This window comes from Nipponia nippon, unplaced genomic scaffold (genome assembly GCF_047370975.1).
Source record: "Nipponia nippon isolate SJK-2023a ecotype South Korea unplaced genomic scaffold, ASM4737097v1 scaffold_1, whole genome shotgun sequence".
Classification (NCBI taxonomy): Eukaryota; Metazoa; Chordata; class Aves; order Pelecaniformes; family Threskiornithidae; genus Nipponia; species Nipponia nippon.
In genome coordinates this window covers 136,841,599-136,854,539 of record NW_028262290.1, presented here as the reverse complement: position 1 = coordinate 136,854,539, position 12,941 = coordinate 136,841,599, and the positions used below count along the sequence as shown (strand labels likewise).

At 36.7% G+C, this 12,941-nt stretch overlaps 1 protein-coding gene across 3 annotated transcripts in view; it reads right to left on the bottom strand.

The window, feature by feature from the left end:
• The window catches only part of VWDE (von Willebrand factor D and EGF domains), a 43,960-nt gene that overhangs the window by 12,143 nt on the left and 18,876 nt on the right, over window positions 1–12,941 (bottom strand). For all 3 annotated transcript variants that reach the window (XM_087774110.1, XM_087774115.1, XM_087774121.1), the window contains exons 10-19: window positions 11,581–11,789; window positions 10,139–11,124; window positions 8,783–8,919; window positions 5,773–5,928; window positions 5,054–5,158; window positions 4,579–4,693; window positions 2,426–2,676; window positions 2,089–2,308; window positions 1,381–1,518; window positions 721–783 (exon numbers count right to left, since the gene is read on the bottom strand). In XM_087774110.1, the coding sequence (XP_087630236.1) occupies window positions 721–783; window positions 1,381–1,518; window positions 2,089–2,308; window positions 2,426–2,676; window positions 4,579–4,693; window positions 5,054–5,158; window positions 5,773–5,928; window positions 8,783–8,919; window positions 10,139–11,124; window positions 11,581–11,789 (2,380 nt within the window). The remainder of the gene's footprint in view (window positions 1–720; window positions 784–1,380; window positions 1,519–2,088; window positions 2,309–2,425; window positions 2,677–4,578; window positions 4,694–5,053; window positions 5,159–5,772; window positions 5,929–8,782; window positions 8,920–10,138; window positions 11,125–11,580; window positions 11,790–12,941) is intronic.

Below are 12,941 nucleotides of genomic sequence, written 5' to 3'. Positions count from 1 at the left end.
GCAGAGAAGGAATGAAACTGGAGGAGGTTATCCAACCTAACTTAAGCTCTGTCCCTAACCGCATTTAGAACGGTACTAGAAAATGGTCTACAAAAGGTTAAAACTTTACTGAATCTTATTACAGAATGCTGTCTTTTGCAGCCATTTTTCAGCCAATGAAGAATTATCCAGCACTGGCAGCAGAGCGAGAGAGTTTTCCTCCTCCCCCACTAACAATTCAGAGATAAAGGGAAAAGACACACAAGAATTTCCTGCAAAGAAAGCCCCAGCAGGCACAGAGCTGGAAATGCCAGCAACAGCGTTTTTGGAATTTTGGAATTAAGACATTCACTTGCCATATCCTTCCCCTTTCCTTTGAGTTAAAGTAGGAAAATGGCATTTAACATAATGCCATAAACTTTTGCCTATCTCATATAACAGATGTCCCTATCCCCATGTTACCTATTTTATGTCAGTGGTTAATCACAAAAACAAAAGGCAACGATAAGAATGTCATACATCAGACTGTCAATAAAATGACTTGACTGACCTAAGGGATTTGTGGATATTGACATTTCAGTCTCATTTTTCAGATCAGAACACAACCCCAGTAATGAATTAAATGGAGTCAAACTGAAAAATTAAAGTGAATAACATAAAACTGACTAGAACCTTTATTTGTCAGCTATATTCTTATCAGTATGTGAATCAGAAATTCCATTTTCTTCATGAAAAAATCACCTTTATGCCCTCCAATTTCTCCTGTGGAATCCTTTCTTTCAACATTAGTATCTTCAAAGCTTTCTAAAAACAAAAGATGTGAAGGCACATTAGTAGTTACTTTTGTTTTAACTGCAAATAAATTACAGAGTTAAAGTTTTAGTACATAAGAATAACTCAAAATTCAGAAAGCAGATAAAGAGCAAAAATTGTTTCTTAAAAGTTTTCAATACAGTATTTTAAAAATACAAGTTATTCAGTAATTGCATTGTAACTATACGTTTGGGCACCTTATTTGGCAAGTGCCTTGATTTGGGTAAATAGTTCTATGTTAAGCAATCTAATAGAACAACATTTTGTCAATAATTGCTCATATTATGAACATAATGCAGAAAAAAAAAATTTCATTGTATTCTACTTTGATATAAAAGAATTGGGGTATTGTGTATCTATTTTTTCTAGTCACCTGAAAAAGTGCTTTACAACTATGTGACCCAGTGCAGTCTGATGTTGTCATCAACTGAAATTTTGTCCCAGCCATCAACAGTCAGAGACACAGTCCTGTTTTGCTGACTACTGAAAAGTTCTAAGTTACTGTTAGAAACATGAAGCACAACCAAAGGTATTTTATCTGAATGACAACAAGATAATAGCATTCTTCTGAAAAACAAATAATTTTACCATAACATGACTTCCCATCTCCTTGCAGATTATTTGGGCATGGACCACAATAGTAAGAACCGAAAGTATTGAAGCAAAATACTCCAGGGAAGCAAGGACTGGATACACATTCATCTACATCATCTTGACAATTTTTACCTGCATTGAAACACAGATTTTTTTTTTTTTTTTATAATATTGTGTCACTACACTTTTTGACAGTGTGTTTATAAAAGATAAAAGTAGAATGCATGCAGGTGCTGAAATACAAAAAGGGGCATCTATCAAGTGCAACAAAGTGTTTCAGTGCATCAAATAAGTACAGCTGACTAGGTTTGCTATTCACATTTTTTCATCTTATACCAAGTATCTTGCTTATTGTGGAATATGGAGAAGGTGGGCTGTGAGGACTACATGTTTATCTGTAGGCATAGGAGGAATCACACTGTAACCAAACTCATCACTCCTATGTTTCACCATGTTGCCGAGTTTACCTCTGTGGAGGAAAACAGTGGTGTGCTCTCATAATATAAATAACCATTGTATTCATGCAAGAAAAATCTTGAAGTATATCTTATAACTTTATCACAAGACCATAAAATTTCTTCATATTCTAACAGTAAGCTATTTGCAGTCAAAAATTAAAAAAAAAAAAAAGTAGACATAAAATTAGAAACTCCTATTTATCACTACATGTGATAAATACGTGTAAATAAAGTAGCAATTTACCTTGAAGTTCAGGTGGACATTCACAGTAATAGCTGTTTATTCCATCCACACATCTGCCAATACCACACTGGTTAAGTTTACAGTCATCAGTATTCACTTGACAGAGATCACCTTCAAATCCAGCCACACACACACAAAGATATCTTCCACTTCCAGGTGGGAAATTAATGTTTGTCACACATGAGCCATTATTTAGGCAATCACACGATTTTACACTGACCTACAAGACATGCCCAATAAGACAGTTTTCTTTTTTTAATGAACTAGCAATGAGTTTTGTAAATAGATATCTTAAACATCTTACTAGTAGGTGTCATTTTACTGTAATATTCATTACCTCTATTTCTACTTTAGTCTTTGCATTGCAGTCATCTGTCAAAGAAAACGTTAATTTATGGAGATTCATTGACGCAGCTTTCCACAAAAGGAGACCTGATGGGGAAAGACTGGCACCTTCTGGACCAGAATCCAATGTGAAATGAATAGCAGAGCCCTCTGGATCTGAAGCCAAAAACTGATATACAAAATCTTCTCCATAAAAAGTCTGTAGCATACCCTGAAAATTTTCAAGCACTGGAGGCTGGTTATCTGCAACAAAGGAAATATTTTAAGCAAAGTTGCAATATACTTATAAAAATTAAAAGGCACATATCTTTCTATTAAGGAAGTCACATGTAATTATTTCTCTTAAATTCTAATGTCATTTGAATGGCACAGGAAAAACACTAGGTATTTTCGTTATAGCTGTAACAACATAACCAAGAAATTACTTATACTACGCAAAAGCTGTAAAGATGCAGTGCATCTATACATAGAAAGAACTCAGAATTTATTGAATTTTAAGCACTGTGTTTTAACTATGCAGAGATAGTTTGCAGATGAAAGTACAGGAAGCCATGAAACTCAGAGGTGATGGTGTTTCCTTTAACAAATGAATAGACATTGTTAAGCAATACTTTGGAATGGGCTGCAGTGACCATCTTGGCAAAACTGAGCCTCAGGTGATGGAATAAGTTATTCACTCGTTCCTAGGAAGGATTTCAACGACACAACTTACTCACTGGTAAGTGTTAGTCTATTTAGATGCCTGCACTGTTGAGCTCTAACCTATTTGGCAGGAATAACTAGATTTCTAGAGACACCAAGTGACAACAAACAACCAAAACCCCAGCACCAGAATAAGTTCTGTGAAAGAGAGAAGCAGAAGCCCTGGGGAGAGTGTAGGTTTTGAAGTTGGACACAGGAAGGTGATTAAGATTGCTAAGTTTTGGGTTACAGTGAAGCGAGCGGTCCAAGCAGGAACCCACCCACCGTGGCAGAAACCACGAAGGGAGAAGAAGCTGTAATCAGTGTCTCAGCAGTTAGATTCTGACACCCTCTTCCTAGTGTCATCCAATCTGGAGAAAAGGTTGCACTTCTTGGTTTGGGGGAATTGCCTCTGGTTTACATTCTTCTCCCATTTCTGACAATTCCAGTCCGTGGCTGTAACATGGAAATCCCTTGACTCCCTGACTGCTGGACAAGTTTCATTTCATTCATTTCATTCAGGATTCATTCTTTTGGAATAGGTATAGCTACCTTGGCTTTCGGTACAAGTTTGAACTAGGAAAAGATTCAGCAAGACAAGCACCAGAAGTCCCACTCATACAGGACCTTTCCCAATCCAGGCAGAGTCTTGCCAGCACATTCACCCATTAAAACACTGATGGAACACTTTTATTTGAGATGTTACGGACTTGGGTTGACGGGGCAGGCTGGATGGCTACTAGTAAAGCCCCCAGAGGCATCCCACTTGCTGAAGGGACCAATATGATTTGTATATCCAAAGACTAAGATCTGAGCCAAAAGACCTATAACTTCTAGGCTAGAACTTTGTACTACGGAGAAGGAAAATGAAGAATCCAGACCAGTTCGTCTTTTCATAGTGCGGTTTCTAACTGGACGGAAGTATGATAGCCTCGGATATACTTTCAAGTATTTGTTTAGGGCATGTATCTATGCCATCAATGTGGATTATGTCCAAATATTAAGTGGCTAATAAATATAACATGCCATTTAATTCAGTTTGTGTTCTCATCTTGTTTGGTATCAGAGTCATTTGTTGGAAAATATCTTTTATTCCTAAATGTTGAAGACAAACATTTGTGGATGTAGCTGTGCCAAATACCAAAAGACTTCAAAGTGCCAATTAGGCTGACAGTTGTTAATTATCATTAGTTATTTGAAATGGCTACTGGGGGGGCAGGGCAAGGGGAAAAAAAAAAAAAAAAGCCTTTTACATGTATGCTCTGAAGAACAAAATATCATTTTCAGAAATTAGGAGAAATGTCAGATGAAAACCAAGATTAAATTACAAGCTAAAGTAGGGGGTACTAAACTTTAACTGAAACACTTCACTAGTTAAACTTAAAACTTCACTATTTCCATGAATTTAAAAACTTAATAGATTTTCAGCTTCTGGCTATTAAAAGAAAACTATTTAGAACTTACTTTCAACAACTGACCAAGTTAACTTTGATATGTCAGGTCTGCAGAGTAAGCAAGGGCTGGTTGGATTTGTGTCACCTTCACCATAACAGAGTCCATCTATGTTGCATGTTTTCTCCTTTAAGAGAAATGACAATGTGATTCATTAATTTTTGGTTATCAAACAGTAAATCCAGATGAATTTGTAGAATGTCAAATAAAATCTAATCTAATCTATTCTGCACTTCCACGAAACAACTAAGGTTGTTTTTAAATCTAAACAACTGACAGCAGTTTGGTTTTATTTGGTAATTATGTAAGTGCTTTTGGTTTGAGTTTTTTTAATTCAAAATTGCCTCATACCAGCTTCTCTTTCTGTGCATGGAAAATCCCTGTTGGGAACAAGAACAGGGTACGTTCTGCTGATTTTTCTAGATTTTTTTCTGCCTGAAAAGATGCATGTTTTCATAATAAACATAGAGAGTAATGAAATACATACCTTTAACTGACATAACGCAGATTCTTGTGGTTCACATGTCTGACAGGCTCCATCATATAATATCATTGTTTTAGAGTTGCTATAAATTACTCCATCATTAGAAACCTGCAAGATGTACAGTAAAAATGGATTAACCCATACAGGCATCAACATATGACCAGCGTGGACTGCTAGCTTGAGCTTCAGCTCATTGATAGACACCTACATTTAGCTGTTTAAACTCTCCTAATAGTCATCACAAGTCTAATCAATCCTGCCAATAACTCTAGGCAGATATTTGACCAACCACATGTAGGTATCTACTTTAGGGTAAATTGAATAGTGTGTAGACTCTATTGACCTTATTGACTCAATCTGTATGACAGCTCAGATATCTACGTCACACAGGGATTCGTACATGTAGACTGGGCTCAACTCAATTTTTCCATAAATGTGTCTAATGTCATTTGAAATCCTCTAGGGTAACTACCTGGCCTTTATCTTCTACTCTTGAAGAACGTGTGTCTCTCTAGGTGCTAGGTCATATTTACCAGTCCCCTTGCAGGAGAATGCTCTAAAATGGCACTCAACACTTAAGCTTAGGTGATGAAACTGAGACCCCAAGTTAAGGAAGCAGAGTTTCACCTTTAGTACCATTTAAAAAAGGGTAATATCTATGTAATATATTTTCATCGCAATAGGAATATCTGTAAGTGAATATTTGAAATTTCTGCAAGTACCTTTATTTGCCACCTGGCAATGGGTTTATCATCAACCAGATCCATGACATCAGACTGCTGGCCATCCTTTGGTAACTGGCAGTCGACAGTCCTGGCATTTTGAAAGGCAGCTGGCATAGTTAGAGGTTCTCCAGGAATCCATTGTCTATCATAATACTAAATGTTAAGACAGAAAATCTGTTTTTCAGTGAAATACATTATGAAAATATTTTTATCAGAGAAAACAACCATGTATTGCACAGTGTTTGAACAAGTCTAATGTCTCTGGATGCAGTGGGAAATACTAAATGCCATTATTTGCACACATAGATTTCTACCTATGCCTCCTACTGTGGAAGAAAAGGCAGAGAAGTCTTTCCTGCCGCACGGCCCTTTGGCACTGCATTGCCAAGGACAAACAGTTCTTCCAGCTGGAGAGTAATGGGAGGGTTAAGCAGTGGGTGATCCTCTAACAGCACTGACCTGATGTGTAAGTGCCTCTATCCCTCTCCATCTCTGCTCCCATGAGAGGACAAGCTTTAGTTGAAGGAACAGATGAGGTTTTTGGCAGGGCTCAGGTATCATTCTGAGTGCTGGGGGAATACTGGCAGTTAGCCATTAAGCCCTTGCACAAGCCAATAGATTACACCATTAAGACTGTAGACTTTTCTTCTAAACTGCAGTGAGGACAAGTCATCCAAGGATCTCGAGAGTTCAAGGTAACAGAATAGGGATGATAGTACTATTTGATGAAGTATTGATGTGGAAGCAGGGATAAGCATACTGAAAATAAAGTTAGATGGAAGTAAGAATCCAGACAGACTAAGAATCAAGAAAACAGCAAGATCAAAATAATTTTGAGCTTGACTAGGTTTTACTGAGCTGGCACATTTTTTTCAGTTACTGGAGCCAATCAAGACATTTATCCAAACAGAAAAATAACAGAAAAAGGAAAAAAAATGCTGAAAAGACATATCAGCTATTTTTGTTCCAACCAAATGTTTTGTTTTTCTTTCACCCTATACTCAGTTAAGGAATTCACAGCATGGGTGAGTAAAAGTGTAACAGCTAAATATTTCTAAATATGTCATTTTGAGTGTATTTAGTACCATAACCTTTGAAATGTGATGCAGTCTATTTCTCCAGAAACCTTTTATTATTAGCTGGAGGCAAGTTCAGATAATTTTTTCAGAAACATATTAACCTTTCAAAAACCAATTAAAAAAACCTTCAAGATCTACTAGCATTCTAGCTCATTAGGTTTATAGAAAAACTTACTTCTGCAGTTCAACATAAATAAGAAGAAACTAAAACTGGATTTTTTTGGCGGGGAAGTTAAACACACTCTCATCCTTTACAAAAATCTTAGTAAATTCTGGATCTGTATAAACATAGGTTCCTTGGCCCTGTCCTACCCAAACCTCTATCAAGAGATGTGCAGTCCGGCATCTGTGAGGTACTTCAACAGAGAATTCTCTGAACCACCTCTTTTAGCATCATGCATGAGACCTACATTCTTCCTAACATGGTAGGACAGCCCATGGACAATGGATTTGATTTAACCTTTCAAAAGTGAAAATATAAAAAATACGAAATTAAATGTGTATTAGCTCTAAATTCTGTCAAAATGCGTTTTCTATGAAATTTTGATCATTTAAGTTTAATCTCAAAATACGTGGAGTTCTGCACTGTTGCAAGTCCATTGACATTTGCATAAAGTCACTACTACTCTGGTCTGAAAATTAAACAAACAAAACTAAACAGAACAAAAAAAAGCCAAACATCCTTTCTTTTGTGTTTTCAAGGAAAAAATTCTCAGCTTCCTCCTCAACTGCAGATAACAGCAGTGGTGTTCATTTTCTAACCTGGCTCTTGTCGGTGAGATCATCATCAATAAAAGTGATTCAATAGAAAGCTTTTGTAACTGGGAGCCAAATACACCACCACAAAGAGTGTTATATCAGAATATCTTGCCATGAGTTAAAACTGAGACATTTCAAACTGTGATGACTGAACTCCCAATAATGGTCTCACTGTGAGCTTGGTCTAAAAGTCTTTTAACCTAATGGAGTGTAAACTTACTCTCGACTTTATCATTTCAAGCCAACTTGCAGATGAGTGGATACATGTTGTGTTTAAGAAAAATCTATAGCCAGCATTGCTTAATCTGCCAAAATAATTTTAGAATCTGCTGGAACTAACTAAAGAAAACTTGTCTCAAAAACAAAATTTTCCTGCTGAATCGTTCCCCTTTTGCCATCTCCCCACCACCACTGCCATCATCACATTAATGAAACCCAATTTTACTTTGAGGATTTTTTATTCTCGTGTCTAACACAACATAAAAACTTGTAATTGCCCATTGTTTATTCCAGGCTAACACTTGTAAACTGCATGTAAATTTGCCTTGAGCAAAGTCTAGGTCTGAGTAACAATAGTCTCTCTATACAGATTCCTCTTAGTTTACAGTGCAACATTTTTAATCTCCTGTTCAAACCTGGGGTATAAAGCTGACATGTATCATTAAATGGCTGTGGTATTCTACCCCGGGGAAATGGACAACACATCAAAAATGCCTTTCTCTTTTCATAACATTTATTATGTTTATAAAAGGGCTATTTCAAGCATTAGGTTTGAGACAGAAATCTAGTAGTGTCTTTAACCTTGCTGTCCTTTTTCAAAGAAGTGGTACTTCAATTCCTCTCCATATGCACTTAAAAACACGAACAAGGATGTACTGGTTGTTACTAATAGGGCGGCCCTTGCCCTTTTCTGATGGATAGCTGCTGTATGCTGTTATCTCCCTCTCAGCTGCTGAACATTCCCATTATGTTTTGTATTTCTCCTATCATGGAGGAAATGGCAATCTTGCAAAGACTTGAGTGTCTGCTGCAAAGTGCTGAGTGCCTTTGCTTTTAGCTTCTATTAAATCATTGGGTTGTACCCACATCATTGAATAACATTAGACATTTTTTTCCCCTCATTCTCTGAGAAGTTTAAAATGTAATTGTTACTATGCAGGGAGACCTACCTGTAATTTGATAATTTCACATTTCAGATTCAATGAATCCCTGAAGCCATGTCCAAAAGCTCTCACTGATGTGCAGTCATACTGTCGAATATCGCACAGCCCAGCATTCTCCAGCTCTGTAATTTCCGGAGCCTGGTCTTCAAAGTAGAGATTAGACAATGAATGTCAGTATATTAACTCATTCACATGCATTTACATTATGTTTATTTCTCTATCCAAATTAGAAAACTACGGAAACAATGAAATATGGACCCAGCTGAAGAAAGGCATAAACACAAACATTTTTTATTGTTAAAATGAATCTTAACTTTAAAGCTGGGCTTTTGTCTTCTCTTGGAACTTGAATATTATGAAGCAAAGAAAATATTCATCTGATAACAAACACTTGCGAATATGTGTTTTACTTTCTCATCTATGGTTCTTTACATCACACTTGCAGAATAAAATCTAAATGAAACTCAGGCCCTAGTAATAGGAACTGGAAAGGTTACAGTTATGCAATAATTTATAATGGGAATTTTTTGTTTAAAGACTAAACAAAAATATCTCAGGTGGAAGTTACTCCAGGAAATAAACTGACAAAGAATAGAACATTCAGAAACAGTTTCTATGAAGCAAAACCAGTTCATTTGACTTCAAGAGGAATAAAATATTTCTTTTTATTATTCTCTTACCTCTTTCTCTATTTGCTTTTAAATAGGTCACTAAAACAAAAACACCATTGCAAAACAAAATATTAACAGGTTTTGTTTTGAAAAGGTTTTGACTTTTGTAGTACTTTTCATATTTTTCCAGTGTACCTGCTTAACTGAATTTTTAGTGAATGCCTTATTTATGGGGGGGGGGAACCAAACCAAACCTGACCAGCTCCATTTGCTGTAGGTCTTTTTTCTTCACCATCAATTCTGCTCCCACCACATCTAACAGCTTTTAAAGATGTAACATCACCAAAGAGAAAAACATCCCACTTACAGTTAATAAACAGGATCACATAGACTATAAAAAATTAGGGAATGGATGGATGTGGCAGATCTTCTCTGAAGAAGACAGAGTGTGAAAACATTGCTCATCTCTTGGGGCAATACTCTGGATTGCAAACTCACCAAGTAGTAAATTTTTTAAATCTGACATAATGAAACTAGGCTCATGTTTTGCCCTTCAGAAACAAGAAGGCTGAATAGAAAACAATTACAGCTCTATTAAACTGGAACTAAATTGCTGGATAACGAACAGGGCCACTGTAGGGAACCCTTGTCAGCGTACAAAAGCAGAAGAGAAAGGCAGCAAAATAAATGTATGTTGCACAAACATTGAGAACATTATTTAAGTAAATCTCACTTTTTTCTCCCCACTTACCAGACAGTATGCTGCAGTCATACGAGCTGTAGCCTTGAAAACATGCGCAGCCCCATTCTGTACATTCCCCATTACCACTGCAGAGACTGGGACACTTTAATGCAATAAGTAGGCTCTCAACCGACCCTTCAAGTTCCTGTCGGTTGGAATTTATTTCTTCTAAAACTCTTTTCTCACATTCATTCTCTAGAAGAGCTAAGGAAGCTTCTGCCCAGCTGAGGTCATCTTTCAGCAGCAAATCTTTAACACACATATTGATCGCATCCTCTATTCGCCGGCCAAGAAGGCCACCACAAGATCTTCCTATACTGGAATTAGCTATTGCCTGCTGGCATAGTAACAAAGCACTGGACTCGGTGAGGCCAGAAGGTGTGGGCCAAGAAGGAAGAAACTTTTGGTCGGTGTCAGTGGCATGGTCCTCTGGGAAAAAATAACTATATCCCTCTAAGTCTGTTTGGCTAAGACTTTGGAATAGAAATACTGGATGGTATTCATAATAATTTTGGCGCTTTCCCCTACTTGCAACAGATTGACTTTTGTGAAGATGACTACTGAAACGGTGAGAGTTTCTTTTAACGCCTGAGCTTGAAGTTCCTTTTCTTTCTACAACAGTATTTCCCACTGAGGTTGCAGAGACATGTGTGTTCATTAGTGATGTTTTGTGAAGTTTGGTTTGATTATCCTCCCTCTGCAGAAGTGTAGATGAATCCATTTCATGTGGAAATGAACGTTTCTTTAAGCCTCTGACAAGATCAACAGGACCGAGATACTCAGCAGTGACATCCAGGTCTGGTATCAAAGAAAGAAATCTACCATTTTCACTTTCTTTACAAGACTGAGGAAGTTCTGACTGAGAAACTGCCTCTAGTTTATTCACTGATCGATATAATCCAGCATCTTCAAGTGCGCAGTCACAGAAGACTATTTTTCTAGAAGATGATAAAGAAGCAGGTGTCTTGTCAAACAAGCTATCTCCTGGTGAAATTCTAGAGAAGAAAGAAAAAGATGAAACTGTATCTGAACTATTTTCATTGTTTTAGCAAAGCATTAACATTTGTTTTGCTTTTTGTTGTTTCATACTTCTACAGCATAGATCACAGAATCTGCAGCATACAGCTATATTTAAAGACCAGTTAAATCACAAAATCATGAGCGTAAGTTATAATAGAAGAATTGAGAAGGGTGGATATTTTCTGTATACCTTGATACTTTGCTAAAACATACTCAAACTAATCTTACATCATACTACTTAAATACTAATCTGGCACTTCAGTTGCAATTTTCTCTGAAATTAATTATGGAATATAATGACGGCATTCTAACATTAACTTAAAAACTTAGGAAGATTATTTTTTATATTATTTTGACAAGTTTTTAAGAGTGTAAAGGAAAGGCTGAACCAAAAATGATGACATTTGATTGAAATAGAAGTATTTTGTTACCTCCATTCCTTAATAAAAGAAAAAGGAACATTAGCATGGTTTGGGATTTCCACCCCACTTGCAGTGTGATAGTCGTTCTCTGCACTTCCATCAAAGGTGCCACAGAGTCCCATTGTATGTCTGTAATCTGAACTGGGTGCCCTAAGTGTTATGCTCATTCCCCATTCACTCACATCAGCACGAATGAAAGCTCCAGAAGAAAACAAAACCTAAAAAGAGATTGATGACATCATCATGAGAAACATGATTTTTATTTTACCTAATAAAACCAGGTATGTCTGTTGGCAAGGAACAATTGGAAAAGGCCAGACATATAAAGATATCACATTAAATTCTTGCTCTAACTATTCTGGATCAGACAAATTTCATTATTCCTTCTTCTCGTGAAGCCCTGTAAATAAAAACCCTATACATCTCAACCTTAGCAGGCAGCTAGGTGGTGCACTATAGGTCCATAAACTTCATCCGTCATTAGCAGGTATATTATCGAAGGTCAGTGACTGCAAAATCACAGAGAATCAAAGATCTGCTGGGCTGCTCACTCTTCCCATGCTAGCATATGGAAAGGGATGATTATGGTAATATGAACAGACTCTTTGGCAGTACCTTTCTTGACTTTCTTTTTGTCAGCTACATGATTCCCTGTGTTAGTAGCTTAATATACAGTCACTTTCTACCTTCAAAGCTGATCCTAAATGTTCTAGATAGCTCAGAATAGTCTCAAATATTTACTATTCAATTTTAGACAGCTTTACAATCTCTTGAAAGAAATACTATAAGTCTCAAGAACAAAGTCCACTGCTAGTTTAAATGCTGTTTCTGTTATTTACTTGCTGTACAAATCTGAGCAAGTCACTTAAAAGGATACTGAGGAACCAGAAAATTAATTTTTCTATTGCCTCATGTCATCTTAATATTTCATATCTGGGGTGTTCAGACGAAGAGCTTCAGATAAAAGTTAAAGATTTAAAATAGTCTTGCACCAATAGCCAAACCCAAGTTGAAAAGGCATATCTGTTTTTATGGCTTGCCTTCCAGACCAACAGAGTGATTAAAGAGCAGTTCAGGACTTCACTTTTACATTCTGCTTCATTTGAAGTTCAGTGGAGTCCTACAGCAATTCTATCTACAAAAGTAAAGCTACAGGAAATTATAAAAGCAAACTTGAATGTTCCATCTGAAGGCCACGTTCTCTAGAGAAACCATCTACACTTCTAATTCTGTGGATGTCATTTGGCATACTTAATTATCTGCATGCACAGCCTTCCTATATGACACTGGCATGAGCAAAACAGAGCACACAGAGATCTCATTTTGGAACATTAGGGCTGCTAAATAAGTGCATATTGAATCTGAAAACT